The sequence below is a fragment of the Metopolophium dirhodum genome, chromosome 9 (genome assembly GCF_019925205.1).
Source record: "Metopolophium dirhodum isolate CAU chromosome 9, ASM1992520v1, whole genome shotgun sequence".
In the NCBI taxonomy this organism is placed as follows: Eukaryota; Metazoa; Arthropoda; class Insecta; order Hemiptera; family Aphididae; genus Metopolophium; species Metopolophium dirhodum.
In genome coordinates, this window is record NC_083568.1 from 1668753 (window position 1) to 1686087 (window position 17335).

Here is a 17335-nt window from a genome sequence, read left to right on the forward strand (position 1 = left end):
TGGGTATTTGAACAATCGTATTTTACTGGTTCACATCCATCGAAGTTCTAAAAAATAAACAACAAATAAATAAAATTACTAACTAAGAATTCGAATCCATTAACACAGACGGAAATCATTGATTCGCACATACGAATATAATATTTAAACATCTATAGAATATAATTTATATTTAATTTTAATTTTAATTTATAGTAATAGTAGTTTTTTGTCTTCTAAAATTTGTTACATTTTCTATTATTTATAAATAAGTTTTTTTTTTTATTAAATAACATGTCTCTTCTACATATAAAATCCCAATAAATATTTAAAATTATATTATATATATATATAATATACGACTCTAAACGAAAATAATAATATTAATAATTATAATAAAAATAACAACTAATATTTTAACACAAAAACACTATTTACACATTGTACGACTATGTTATTATACACTAAAATAAAATTATATAATTTCGCATGTTTGTTATTTAATATTATTGTGGATCGTGCAGACCGGAGTCGTTCGACTGGTACAAACAAAATTTATTTTAGGTTCGTCGTTAAAATTTTATATAAATGTTTAATTTTTATCAATAATACACCTATATAATTCAATATACAATCAGTACAAATAATTTAATCAATATTTTTTCTAATATTAATTTAGATAATTTTTGAGCAGTCTATGAAATTACTTTTTACACATTCGTCGTTTGAATGCTGCAAAACAATAAAAACAAAGTTAGATGGCAAATAGCTTATTCGTTTGAGAATATTCACAGCCTGATTTTTTTTTTAAACAAATATATATATTATAATATATTTTTTTCTCCAAATATTGAAATGTTTGCAACAGAATGAGAGATAGAGAGAGAGATAGATCAATAGAAAGTGAGAGACAGTGAGTGACAGTATATAGTAGAATGGTCTAAGACGGCATATAATGTTTGAAGTTCGAAACGGTGTCTTAATTTTTAATTTTTTTTTTGTTAAAAACGTCCACAATAAACAAAGAACCCGTAGAACAAGCGAAACGTAAAAGCTTGGGTCCGGTTGAAATACATAACGCGCGGTGTAACCTAAAAAGTCAAATCTAAAAAAAAATTGTCTCAATACAAATGATAAAAGAGATTTGAAACTGTGACGATAACAACAAAAATAATAATAATAAGTAAGAGAGTATAATAATATAAGTAAATAGGGTATAAAAGTATATTATAATAATAATATCATGACATGTATTATTGTAATAATAGTAATAATAATAATAATAATAATAATTTAATGGTATAATAATTATATGTATGTAACGGTGACAATATATTGTGCTGCTGCTGGGAAAACGAAACGAAACGATGAAAAACTGAACGCATCAAACATAATTGACAAAAACGTTGGCCTTATAACAAAAAACCAAACTAAACTAAAGTAATACAAAAATAATTGTTTACCGAAATAAAATAGAATTATAATATTTTTTTATGTAAACGTTAAATAATTGTTCAGAATGATGGGATATACCGTGTTTCAGAGAACGGCTAATAACGAGGTATAAATATTGTATTTATTTTTATGGTACTTTTTTTTTATTATTATTGTCGTCCCTCGAAAAAAAAAAAATAAAAAAACGAAAACTACAAAGAAAACGAAAACGTTTGATCCCCAAGGTAAAAAATAAAATAAAAAACACTACTAACAGAATAATATATTATTATGTAATTATTTTATCGATAACGTTATTATTATTTTTTATTTATTTAATTTTTTTTTTTTTTTGATTTGTTGACGAGAAGTGAAATGACGAAAAACCACGATTACCTCTATTTTACATCGTAACCCGTATAATATATATTATAATATTAAGACAGTATATATTATGAATATATTATGTGTACCCGCTATACCTCAAACTACTATTATACACATCTATATAATATTATATATTTATATTATTATAATATTGAACGAGTGAAAATCTTCAATAACTTGAAATAAAAAAATACGTTAGAATGTGTAATATGTAAAATATAATATATTATTATTTTTTACAGGACGTGTCGAGTGTAATATGTCTGCGCAGGCGCGTACAACACTGGACACGTCATGACGATAATAATAATATATTATTGTTACGTATATTATATTATAATATTAATATTATATTATAGTAAAGATTCAAAAGACGTGTGCTAATGCTTCACTTGCTCTATAAATTTTTAATTTCACAATAATTAACAATATATTATATATTATATTTTTACTTCGATTTCGTTTTAAAAACTGCTGAAAATCTAACTCGACGTTTATAAATGTTATACAATAACAACAACAACAATAATAATAATATTTTAAATCCTAATATTTATAATATATATATATATATATATATTTATAAATACTTGTGCATACGTCACGTACGCACATATATTTTTATATCATAATAATAATATAATAATAATGTTCTATATAATAATAATAATATATTATTTTAAATGGGTTTGAATCACAATATTTTTACTTTTTTTTTTTTGTTGAAAATGTACGCTGTTTTAGGTTTCTTATGGTTTTTAAAATGTTTTTTGTTTTTTTTTTTTTTTGCATTAGGTTATCATATTTGTTCCGCATTGTTTTTGAACACACCTCATTGGAGGCTGCACTTGCTCTCGATTTGAGACTTGAGTTCGTTCACTTGTGTCTCGATGGTATTCTTCAACTCTGTGAACAAAAATGAAAAAAATGCCAAACAATGGTGGTATAGTCATTGGAATAATAATAATAAAATATAAAAATAAAAAACACACGCCACATTCATCCTCGGATGAGGAGTGGTATGGTATTAAATTTGTGCTTCGGATATAATAATAATAATAATAATAATAATGATATAATCCTCTGGTCGGTTTGTAGTACGATGGCCAAAAGTTTTCGGTACATACCACCGCACCAGAAAATAATATACGCCCGTAAGCTTCCATTCCGAAACTTTCTTATCTCTTATCGGTTTTAAACTCCTCTCCGCAGTGTTTTCATTCAAGTGTCATTTATGCAATATTATACTCCTCGGAAATAGTATTATTATCATTATTATTATTCGTTTACTTATATAATAATAACATAACATTACACATCAACGGGTCGGGGGTAGTAGGAATTATTATTTTTCATTTTCACAGGGCGCATTAATATCGCGCTCTGTTGTTCCCCGAATTTCGAGAAAATATCGTTTTAACGCGACTGCAGTCCCCTCCGGCAGTGTCTCCAAAGTCTGTGATTTAATCGAAAACCATCGAATTTTTTCATACACTAAGTTCGTTTTGGAAATCCTAAGTATCGTTACGCGCACTGGCCCGGAATAAATATATTTTGTTCGCCCTGAATCGACATCGGTTGTATCGATTTTTCCTCCATTAAATCCGAGCCGACCATTATCGCAGTAAAATAATATGTTGTACCGCGCGACCGAAAATCTGATCGTTTAATACGCACAGTCGGTGAATTAATTATTACGAAGTGGTTACTAAACAAATTTGTTGATTTTCACTGTCTGATTTTCGACGAAATAGCAGACCTACGTTGGTAATAATGTAGATATACAATAAAGGACACGGGCGGACACAAAGGCCGTGTCAATAGGCCTTTATTGTGGCGCTATTACTATTACTATTCCATTTATATTCTAGTCATTGCGACAAGGCAACCGCCGGTACGCAAATTGAAATTTCACCGGGTCGTTATGATTTTCTTCACACGCATGCGCGCGACGGACGGGTTTGTTATACGATTCGAGTCGGTTTTGCCACCGTTTTGTCGATCCTAACGGATTACTATGATTAGTATAGTTAATTCTTGGCTGGTTCGCTTCGTACACACTATACAGTGAGACACGTTAAACCGCGTATGTGGTACCCGCGAACTGTGTCTGATAAATCGACCTAAAACGAAGACAACCCCGAAGGAGGAAAACGAATAATCGACCCTCGAGCGTTCAGACAAGGCCAATCGTCATATTATTATAATTATTTTCTATATGCCGACGAGTGGCCGTATATAAATTATTATTATTTCTAAACTGTGCGAAACGAGATCGATTCTGTAGGCGTCGGATCGAAAGGGTGAAAAACTGTGCGGCGTTCGTTTCGGGCATTTAATTCGCGTTCAAAGTCTAATTGGAAATATTAATCAGCCGATCCGGTTCGTGAACGCCTCGGTGGCTCCATGTTCATTCCGTTATTCGGTGTATAAATGGGATTTCATCGAGTTAAATGGGATTTCATCGAGTTTAATAACATGTTTATTCAACTAATACGTTTCGATTTTAATACATTACGCTTACAATATATCAGCTTTCGTGTTTCGGTTTAGCTCCTGGAACGGATGATACGATATTTATCATAATGTATTGTAGTTAGGCGCATTGAATTTCGAAAACCATTCTGTTCACTGTAAAAATTTTAGCCCCCTAAAAACTACCCGAGCGCTGTCTACGAAAATTCATTCTTGTTTTAAATAAGATTAAAGGATATATTTTTATTGGGTGTGTTGAAAATGGCCTGAAACGACAACTGCAAATAGACACCACTAAATAACGAAAGAAAGTCGTAGTTAAAAACTGTCCTAATCATTAGTTTCAAGTCCGTAATCATAACACCGCACGTTGCGGATTACTGTTCCTATATATTATATAGTTGGGCTCACATTAAACTTCACAGCTGTAGTTGTGTTGGAAATAATCGTAGGTGAATAATAAGTGGTGGACTTTGGGAGGGTATAGGTTCCGGCGAAAGCAGACCTGCTTATATCATTACGACATAAATAGATACGACGTTAAGACACGTCGAAGTTTATATTGTTATGAAATACCGGTATAAAACAAAATGTGAACTTAAAAGCGGATTTCGTATATTAAACTGCCGTTTTTGTGTGGGAAAATTGTACTATAGTACAATCGTACGCGCGGAATAAGAGCGGTTGAAATTCGTGCGTAAGAGATAAAACGAAACGACGTAATACCTGGTAAGTGGTATAGCAGGCCGTCCTGATAGGCACCGCCTATATATTATAAGTAATGCGATTCTGGGTAAATCGTAAAACCCAAAGGATCAAATTAGGCGAACGGTGAAATATTATACGAAAACGGCATTTCCGTATTTTAATTCCGCTCGATAAGAGATAGATATAGAAAGAGACTTTTTAATAAAATGCTTTTATACGAACGCGGAATTTCAAGAGCTTGGACGACGTGTGCATAATAGTAATAATAATACATCAAACCATCTCCTCGGTGTGCGGAAAATCATCGTCGTAGCGATGTATATATAAGCTAAGCGCCTCGATAATGTTTTATTTATATATACTCCGAGAACGGTGGCCACGGACAACGCAACAATGATCATCATCGTTGCTATCCGACGAAAGTGTTCTAAATGTCAGTTTAATACTGATGAGGAGACCGTAATATACTGCTGTTTATCCGGCGAGGTCTAAACGCGGACGGGAGAGCGATTTTCTTCTCGGACGACTGAACGATAACCAGTGTTCTTTTAAACATTACGCACACCTAACTGTATAATAAATATATGTGTGTGTGTGAGTTTGTTTATATTGTAAAGCTAACGCAGCCGGACTGCGATGAATAAAACAAAAGTGGCAATAAACTTCAGCCAAATAAATCACGGTGAGAGTGTTTGGTGTGGGGAGGGGGATGGAGGGGAGGGAAAGAAAAGTTGTCAACTATTATTTTCTGTCTAAAGAAAAAAAAAAACATTTTGTTATTGAAAGAAAGTGTCGCTCGAGCTTTTCGAATTTACGACACTACAATTTTTTACGTTTTTTTATTTCGCATTCTATTTCCTATACAATATAATATTATAATAGTCATCTGTACCTACCAACGTTATAAAAAAAAATTTACTGGTTTTGAAATTGGTTCTAACGATTTCGCAATGACAGTGACGGTCGTTATTACTGTGTCCGTTTTTTTTTTTTCACTTTCGGTATCCCGTTTTCTAAACACTGCCTTTTTTACGGAAAAAATAAAATTATTTCCCTCTTTATATTATTTTGGAGAATAAACAACATACCGACCCACTTTGGCCCTGAAGTGGTCACGGCCAACATTCAGTATAATATCTTTTTTTCTTTCGTCGAGTGAATTTCGAATATACATATATATATATATATATACATTATACACACATAAATAAACTTATAATATTGTTGTGTACGTGTGCGTGTATATACATACATATATATAATATATTACAAACGTTAGTTTTACTTAACGGCCGTCGTCCGTGATAAATGCATTTCGGTGTAGTCATGGATGAGCAAACTCGGCGGCGAGACTCGGGTTACTAATAAAATAACCGGAGGACGTTTTAGTGCGTTTCGGGTTTTTCGATTCGAGTACATAGCATAATGCACACACCCACCCACCCACCACCCACACGCGTACGTTTAGTGTACATTTGCGTCCAACATTGAAACAGAAAGAAGAAAAAAAAATATATCGCGTTATTCTTACTCGTAAATTCGTCCTCTTCTTCCATTTCTGCCTCTTTGGCCAGCTCTTCGGGCGTTTTCTTTTTGCGCATCAACGGATTGGCGGGCTCCTCTTGTACCGGTTCGGGTAATTCTTCTTTCTTTTTGATGTTGTACTGCACCCGAGAAAAACAAACCAAACGAAACACAATTATTATTTTATAACCCCACGGTTAACATCTATTTTTATTCAACTTTATTGATTTTAAATGTAACGTTATAACGTTGTCATGGACGAGGTCGTACTCAGGAAAATAAACTATTTACCACCCCCCCTAGGTATCACATAGACGTGGAGAATGAATCTAATATTACAATAATGACAACGTACGAATCTAAATCAGTAGCATATCTCTGCGTACGATGACTATACTACCACTGTTCATTATTTACTCAGATATAGAGGAGTGCACGGTAAAATTAATAAAGAATAATTTATTTGGAGTTTGAAGTAATCAACGTGCTTGTACAGTTGTAATAAATATAACCGCGTGGTCCTGACTTAAATTATTATCTCGAGCACCTACCTATATATATATTATACATTCCAGACGGAGATTATCAAATTTTTTCGCGATCGGTTTTTGGATTTTTATTATTATTTATTTGTACATTATTTATTTATTTTTTTTTTTTACGTACGTTTAATTAATGATTAATTGCCCGTTTCAGAGGCGCCGCTGGACTGTGCGGACGGTAGACCGCCGAGCGACTGGGTGTTTTTTTTCACCGTCCAAATAGTTCTTAATGGGAAAACTAATTACGGACATCATCATCCATTCATTTGTTAATCATTAAAAGAAGAAAAACAGACTATACACACTGCAGCGGGCTCTCCAACCCACGATGGTGTGTGGGTGAGAGACGGGAAGAGGGACGGGAACAGGGACGGGAAGAGGGATCGCCCGGGCGCGTCTTTCTTTCCCGCAGCCGTTTTTAGTCCGACGCATTATTTTTACATAATTCTTCCATTCATTACGCACGCGCGCGAGTTCCTCGGGTCCTTTCCCACCCGCTAGTCAACTTCCTCCCCCCCCCCCCCCAAAAAAAAAAACATAATCCTTAACGCCCCTGCAGACGCCTGCCGCGGTACAAAGTAAATCCTTGTCGATTCGGTCGTTCCAAATCTCGTCTCTTTTGTTTTCTTCCGCCTATTATTACTACCGTCCGCACAGCATTACTATATATTATAATATATAATTAATATGAGCGCGCAGAAGTCTGTGCAGTCTTTTACAGGAGACGAATCTTTTATCACCAGACGGTCGTGATGTGCATGGTGAGTTTACTCGTTTGAAAAATTAACAATGTGTTCGACATTACGACGGTAAGAATATTATAACTCGCGGTACGAAAATATCGTGCAGGACGATTTAAGCCGACGGAAATAAATAAATTGTAGTCGGCCGAGAAAATCGACGTGGAACGATAAAATAATCGTCCTAGTCTCGACCGCCAGACACGAGGATTTGACCGGACACGGTCGGATATTGGGTTTTTGGCGCGGGTCGTCCGAGGAGGAGGACGAGCGGTTAAGCTGCGGACCTACGCCGTATATAAGTATTTTCGTTGCAGGAAATCCGAGAAACGCAATGCATAAAGGGCCACACGGTTCACGAGATTTATTATTGCTGCACACACGCTGTAAATGCCTTTCTGCCAAAATCGAACCTCATACACGACATAAACAAAATATATAATATATATTATATTATCGTATCGCAGTCGGCCGCGTGGAACGCTTAGGTAATAATAATAAATAATATTGTACGTGAGTGTCGCGGTGGTAAGCTGGTCGCGCGAAAAAAGGCAAATCTATTACGCGACGAGACACACAAAAATAATAATACTATAATAATAGCATAGTGGATGGTTTGCGGATTATATTATTGTAAAGGCGAGAGAATCGGATAAAATATAGGGAATCCTTTTAAACCGTTTAAAACGGTTTATAATATTATATACACAGCCCGAGTGCGAAATGTGACAACAATCGCATCGTAATTTCGACGGTTTCGTGCGCGATAAAATATTATAACCACGCGACGTCGAAAAAATGTGAAAAATTATTCGAATTTCGTTCATTACTTTGACGCGTCGGCCGGTTCTGATTTGTGTGACGTATAATATGTATTATTTTCCACGCGATTACCACGCTATTCGACCTATTGCTCGATTTGCAGTTTACATAATACAATATCAGTGTATTATGTAATATTATGGACTATTTATACTTTATCGTGGCCGAAAATTTGAAAGTTCGTTCGTCATGACGTATTTTATGTACACATATATTATCATACGACTGTATTATTATACACATATTATATTATACGATACGGTCTGAAAAGTGCATCAATATTATCCGACTGGGAGAGTTTTCGCTGTGAATGATGGCACAAGTGGTTAACAAAAATTTGACATGTACTCCTCCTATCCAATGTTATCGGGACAATAAATCAACATGGCTTGTCTCTCTGGGCGTATACACTGGCGTCTGGTCTTGATGTGTTCCCGTTTCACGATTAACTTCCCATTCGTGACTTTTGCCCTACCCAATCGACCTAGAACTTTGAAACTTGACCGGCCCATAAACTATACATAGCAAAAACATTCTGTTCGGTTTATTATTATTATTTCACGTACTCGCGTACACATACACACATGCATACACGCCCTTACACGCGTGCCCCAAACGTATATATATACGCACCTTTTTGTTACAAACCGTGTTATAACGGACAAAAGTTTTGTTTGGTCGATCTATAGTTCCCTTCGGAAATTACTATCATTTAGCAATCAATACTCGCGCGCCCGGTTTCATTGAAAATTAAAGTGTGTGTGTGTGTGTGTGTGTGTGTGTGTGTACATATAGTTAGGCGTATATATATACGGCTCGAATTTCTAGAAACTTTCTTTTTTCTTATACTATCAATTACCATCCGATAACCCAGCAAACGTCGATCTGAAGTTTGAAAATCGTGTTTATTTTTAATATTATTCGCGTTATCCGCAATCAATATAATTATACAATCACGGAGTGCGGTGTGGCACTGTTTCATTGGAAGTACAGTATATATTTTAATTTATAATAGTCACGGCTGGAATACGCCGAGAAACTTTTTGCTATTTATTATCGCTCGCTATTCAATACCGGAAAACGTCAATCTGGACGTGAAAACTGTATTTATTTTGCATCCCGTTTGTGTCATTCAAAACGCTCGCCTGACGTTATGATATCGAATTCGATAATTTCATCGAGTCACTGACAACGATCGAAATTCGTCTGTTAAAATCTCGGAGGGGGGAAATAGGGGTTAGTATTTATTTATTTAATATATAATAACAGGCGTTAGCCCAATTTAAACAGTACATCAATAATACGATGATATAAGTTATACAACATAATAATACAATATGAATCATGGGCATATACACTTATTATGGTGAGTGTATAATATAATAGCATATATGGTATAGAGATAGTATATTATATTGGTATACTTTTTGTAATAGGCTTAAATAATATTAGCCATACTATATATGATTATCGAGTACCTATATAATATGCGGTAATTCAATTACATCGTGTCGTATACGTATAGAACACTCCCGAAGCCGTATTAGTACCTTCATACCGTAATTCGCCATGGGGACGATAGAGTTTAGAACTAATAACTATAATATGCACTTATAAAACGTATAATATACGCAGTTATGTATCTATAGTTAAAGGTCGAGTCTTTATCAGATGAAACTTATGTATTATATTGTACAGTTGTACGCAGTGTTTTCGTAACCAATTCTATGTATGGAAAGAAAGACATGATTTTAATTCAAACGATAAACAAAAATTACGACGTTTCCTAGTGTAACGTCAAACGATTTTTTTTTTTGTGATGTGAAATTAAAATATTTTGCACCGATCGATTAGCATCTTTAGAAGTATCACCTACCAATAAGAACATTTTTTTAAATGTGGCAATAGATTTTATGTAATATTTTCATTACTTTCAAATGTAGAATGAGTAGCATGATGTCGACACACGTCTATCCGTCTTGTTATGAGATGGGCAAAGTGAAACCCCAATAACACAACAAAATTAATTAAATATTTTACCATTATTTTTTTTTCAAATGTATTTTACGCCAGTAGTTAACGGGATGATGGGTTTTGTTGGAGAGCATTGATATTATATTTTAGGATCAAAATAAACACGAAATAGCGTTAATTTTGTTTGAATAAATCGGTAGCTGTAAGTAAAATTATAACGAAATACTAAAATACCAATGTCAAAAGAGAGTTGAGTTGTTATTCTCATTTCTTTAATTATTGTATTGTTCAAAGTATTGTTCCGTTTTTTAAAATAACAATCGAAAGCAGTAATCAAATTGTTATCACTATTTTTATTTTTGTCAACTAAATTAACAACAGCAATTTAAGAATATTTTTTTTTTTCATAAAAGAGCCAATCAACGCATCAGTAAACCATGTTCCAAACGACGCATGTGGTCGTTACGTTTAAATAAATAATAATAGTGAAACGCAATACATGCCGTTTAAGTGTATTTATCAAATCGTGTAAGACGGCGCAATGTATAGGCAAAATAAGAAAATATCACTCTTATTCTTGGGCATCGACAATAGCGTATATTGGAGACTTTTTTATAATAATTTGATCTAAATTCACATGTTTCCATTCATGACGACCATATTATTATTATTATTTCGAAACACTACAATCAGCACGACGACGTGGTATTATTATATTATGTAATATTATGCTCGTTCACCAAAATTTACAATCGTCCGTCAACAGTGGTTGTCGTGATAATAATTACGCGATTACCGGGACATCGGTTTTTTATCGGTTTACATGTCATTATTATATTATATAAAAGAAAAACGTGTCATTAAAATATTGTTATTTATTCGAAAAAGTTGCTGCTGAAGAAGGTACCGTCATTCCGTGCAGTTATGCCCCTCCCCCTCCACGCTCATTCCCACACCAGCTCCGTTGTCCCAGCTTATGCTTGCACTGCTGCACGACGCATAATATAGATTGTATAATTTTTTTAATTAAAATATTATAATATATTCGTTGTTACTTTAATCACGATTACACCGCCGCGCACTTGTATTATACTATTATTCACACCTATGATAATAATAATACCATTATTCCCTGCGACATGTCGGCCTCGGTGACGTTACAAAAAGCGCTATTACAAAAACGCTTTGCGTGCTGTCTCGAGAACGACGACGCGTCAAAATGCAATAATGATATTATTCTATCGGGCCGATAATAACAATTACTATAATATGAACCACTTCGGGACGAGTTTTATTTGCATAATAATATTATAGTCGGAGAAAACGTCAGCGGGTGAAAGTTTGCAGCGACGAGCTGGACGGATTCGACGGCGACACCGTGAAATAATATCGTTACGCCGCCGCCGAGACAACAGACGCGCGCGAATCTAGAAATTATTAATTTGCGCAGACTAAATAATATTATACGTACAATATTGTTGTATAGATAATATATATAATGCATATAGTTTCCGTCGGTTTACGCGGATCGGTACGGCTGGCGTTTAAATAATTCGGCGGGGATCGAACGGGCGCGGGTCGGGTCGGCTACTAATTTGACAGTCGACTGGCCGCGTCGAGCCTCCGACCGTTTAATGATTCAGGGTGCCGCCGCCGCCGCTGACTCAGATTTCACGTCGTAAAATTATTAATATCGTGTCCCGGAAAACCGATTGCTCGGCGAGGTAAACCGCAGTGGCAATTAGTGGAGTGCGTGATTCTGTACAATATTATAGGTAGAAGACGACTAGGCGAGGGATCTCGCGGGCGTTGAGCCGTCACGTTGGTACCCGGGCGCCGGCGGCAAAATTTTTTTACTCAAAGAATTTCCATTGATTATCGTGAATATACGATACCAGTACTAGATAACGGTGATATTATAATAATAATATATTCTCGCGGTCCGCCCCCACGTGACGTCGTTAGACATATCTGTTATCGCCGGCCGGACACTACGTCGTAAGTGATAGTATATAGTCGTTGTATTGTATTATAACATGAAGGGTACAATATAATATTATAATTATTCGTCATGATCAATCGCAGTGTCGACGAAATGAATCTATTTACGCCCTTGTCTCGTCTATAATAGATAGATAGTTAATGAATACATTAACATATACATATACTATACATATTGTGTATTCGGGAGCTACTATTGTATTATATAGACATTTATAAAAAAAAAATAGAAGGAAAATATAGTGATTTCTAGACGATTCGTATTTTTATAATATGTAATGATATAATTATTTATTTTATAAGAAAATACTTGTAAGTGTATTATCATTTATTTTAATGAATAATATTTAATGATTGGCACGTCTAAAAATTTACAAAGTTGTTCAGCGTTAACACTAGCAATTTTATTTTTAAACTTAATTTAAAAATTCCGATAAGAACCGAAAAGTTTTTCAGATAGTATAACATTTAGGTGCAGGTTAATATTTGTTTTCATTTAATCAGAACTTTTTCGTTACAAAAACGTTACTAACCTCAAAATAATCTGGCATTGACTTTTCATTTAAATAGATTACAAGATGGATTTAGCAATTTTTAGTTCTTGAACTTGGATTATAGAGCATTGATCATTAAACATGTGTGTATCAAAAAGTGGATATTCAAATATATAGATTTAGCGCTTTTTGTTCCTGAGCCCATTATGTTAGAAAAAAAATTAACTAAAAATTTAAATAGCCTACAAAATAATATGTATAATAGCCTATCGTACCTGCGCATACTTGCCGCATCGACATTAGTATAGATGTACACGTAGCCACACAATAACAACACCGAACGATAATAATTAATATAACATTATATTAAGCTGCCTATCCGGTGGTCGACGCTTATAATTGGCCATTAAATCTAAACACGATATAATATTATTATTACTATACAAACACGCATTGCCGGAACACAGAATGACACACGAATTATACAACACAAACGTTACAATATCATTATTGTTAATAGCTGTTGATCCCGCGATCGAGTCCGACGTGATCATAAAATCCACCGATAATTGTTTGAAAAAAAATCGTATATAATCTAAATGTTCACTTTAACAATACTAATGATAATAATATTATAACCTTTATTAATCACTCTCTTCGTCTCGTCCGATGCATGTGGTGCCGAAACGAAACAAAATCGATGACGGCTGCAGACGACGTGGCGGAAAATTTCGACGATTATGGCTGCAGCGTTTCAATCTGACCCCATTAGGGAGTCACATTAAATATAAGGACTCCCTACTAGAGTCAATTTGAACCACATAAGCACTACTCAGGACTTGACGATGATGAACGCTTTCTCGCACAGTAGGCCGAACGACTTGGTGTGTCACGTGAGCGATAGTCCCTCGTCGGTCGTATCTGCAGTGGACTGGCATGGCAGCTAGGTAGATGACACGTGTCCCGGATGACACGAATGCGAACGCACACATTATTATTATTATATCCTTTGGGTGATCGGTACACATAATATATATATTATATCGCATATTCATATCTAATACAGTAATACGTATCGGTCCGTTTGCTGTACCTATATGCAAACCGCCCCCCGCGTGCTAGACGTTTAAAGTCGGTTTAAAGGATATTATCGATCTCGAATCGGATATTTATTGTGAACACATAAATACATATACCTACCTACGTTATACGTATACGTACACACTAAAACAGGAAACGGCGGGTCAGGTGCTGCAGCAGAGTAGTACACTCGCTCGAGCATTCTGTGTATCGTAAATCATTTTTAGAGTAGACTATAAAAATGTCAAATAGCCCTTGCCCGGGGACCGAATCCAAAAAGTAAACTTGCCGAACAAACGATTCTTCTCCGCCATTACATACGTATATAACTCCGCTCAATTTCCCATCGGCATTGCGCTATTCCACCACCACCACCCCATCCCCATTCATCCCATCAAATCCACCTACCCTCTAGACGTCGAGGCCCAGCACTTTTTTCCGCGCGTGCCCCAAGGCGCACAGTCTTTTCCTTTCTCCGAATCTCCATTCGCCAGCCGGCAGGCTTCTCTTTCCTCGTATACATCTCTCCTAGCACCGTCACCATAATATATCCGTCTCACCGTCGCATACTGATATATATTTTACATTCATATATATAATATATTATGTAAACAACGCAAGTCCGATGTGCAATTTATGCCAACGTTTTATGATTTTCTGGTCTCGCATGTACATTATACATACATGCACGACATAGTATTATAATAATAATAATATAACGGCATATGTGCAAAAAAAAAATAAAATAATAGCTCATTATTTACATTTGTGAAACGAGAAACGTTAAAATATATAATATCATATTTGTATATTATGTATATATATCCTTACCCCCGAGTAAGGTTCTTCTTCCGCATTTACATAATTTGTTTTGTTTTCAATATGAAAGCGATTCGTTCCCTAAATACGGTTTGCCTTTATGCCAACAATATACCGTAATTTAAATTCTTATTTATAGGTACGCGCACGTCTGTGTTATTAATATTTTCTTTGTTGTGCTCCATTATAATCTTTGAGGATTTCGGTTCAGCGTTTTTATTCTCCGGTGAAATAAAATGTATAAATGCAAATCAAACAATATCGATGTCTAATTTAAAAGTGAAAACTTTTCAATCCCTCTCCCTCCCCCTCCCTCCACATATGCATACATAACATAGACATAAAATGTATAATATTATAATACCACACAGACTGAAAAGAAATAATACGCATTTTGAACCGCAAATTCGACCCATAGTCGATTTAAAATGTAAATATAAGCCTCGACGATCATTTTTCTGTTATCGTCGTTATTTATTCGGATCTTTTTATTGGTGGAAATACATCGCGACCCCATAGTAATAATAGTAATATATTATGATGAAATGTTGTTAATCAAAAAAAAAAAAAAATAAAAATATTTTCGTCGACATTGTGTGTAAGCGATGACCCAGTGCAGTAGTTGCGGTTGTCAGTCGAAAGAATTTATAGATCAATGTATTATTACCGAAATTATCGGTACCCAGGGTCGTATTAAATTTCCGGTAAAAGTATTTGTAAAAAAAAAAAAAAACAAAAAACACTATCACCACCGACGCGGCAACGACGACGTCGACAGCGTAAAAATAAAAAACAAACCGAAAAGCGAAATACACGCGCGCGCGTAATATTTTATACATGGATGTGCCGGGTAAAACATCCCAAGAGAAATAAACCGTATTATATTATTATAATACGAGCAGGTCGTATAATGCGCGAGAAGTTTTCGCGTTTGAAATATTTTCGCTTTCGTTGAAATTTTCATCGTTTTGCTTTTGGCGATCGTAACAACGATACTCGCGCGTATAATATTATAATGCGATACGCGTAATAATAGAACACAGCAGCTATATTATAATATACGGCTACGAAGCGCTGTGGCAGACTAGGTATATATAATAATAATATATCACACCGATAATAATAATAATAATAATAATTATAAAAATATTAATAATTACGATACCTGTAAACTGCAGTGTGTAGACGAGTATAGCGTAACGTCATCTGGATAGGTATCATTTGTCGCTATGATAGGAGATAAGACGATTAGATCGGCCGCGCGTGCGCCATAGATACCATTATAATATTGTTATCATACCTACAGTAATGTCGTGCGTTTTATTACGGCGCCAACGACGACTTACTTATACTATACCTACGCGTAGGTGAGCTTATAATACGCGACGAATCGAGCCGACGGCGAATGTATAACGCGATAAATCTACAAACACGGGTGACTACATGTATAAATAAATTATATGGGTGTATGCCGTAAAAGCTGTGTGCGTGATAATAATATAGTGTATTATAATATATTATATGTATATTTTGTGATACGCGTAGGGGTAGTTAGGTAATATACGTGTTGTATGCACATCGGAGCTTGTTGAAGAGACATTTTAAGTTCTAAAACAATATAACGAAACGATATCATATACATATTGTTATTATGGGAAAACTCACACGACAATATTATACGTATAGTACTCGCGATATAATAATAATATAGATATAATATGCCGTAAAGGTATACACCCATTACGCGTCTAACGAGTTGAACACTCTTCCGCGTGTGTCATGTCGTCGTCATAGTCGTCGGCACGACAAAGTTATTACGACTTCGGTGCGTGCGCATGATACATTATATTATTATATATACACGGTAATAATAATAATAGTAATATAATCACTATCGAACGGATAATAAACCGCGCACGGTATCAAATTGTATACCTAATAAAATAAATATTAACCTAATATTATTAGGTCAACGATAATGATAATAATAATACAATATATGTTTTGCCGTTTGGCATCGTTCTAACGATTTAGGCATTTAAATAAAAATATACCTTTTATTTTTTTCATCAAACTATATTATACGCGTTACTCCGACGCTGCCCTCGAAACGTGATTATGAAGCTGACATAACGGTTACTTTTTTTTTACGTTGAACTTTTTGGAACTTTTATGGGGTTGGGAATTTAGGTGGTTTTAAATCGATTTTTTTTTTTTTAATTGTCTGGCTCACGATAATATTATGTCTTTTTTTCGCGAGGACCAGCAGAGTTTTTCTAACTCAGCGAAAGTTAATTTCGAGAAAAAATATAAAACTAATTACCGGCCGGCAGCGTCAAGTCGATAGTTATGTCTT

The 17335-nt window shown here is 34.6% G+C and overlaps 1 protein-coding gene across 5 annotated transcripts in view; it reads right to left on the bottom strand.

The window, feature by feature from the left end:
• LOC132951621 (complexin) overlaps window positions 1-17335 on the bottom strand; it is a 218629-nt gene continuing 201294 nt past the window's right edge. For all 5 annotated transcript variants that reach the window (XM_061023435.1, XM_061023436.1, XM_061023434.1 and 2 more), the window contains 2 exons: window positions 6515-6647; window positions 1-2706 (listed from right to left, as the gene is read on the bottom strand). In XM_061023435.1, coding sequence (XP_060879418.1) covers window positions 2633-2706; window positions 6515-6647 — 207 coding nt within the window. In that variant the 3' untranslated portion in view covers window positions 1-2632. The remainder of the gene's footprint in view (window positions 2707-6514; window positions 6648-17335) is intronic.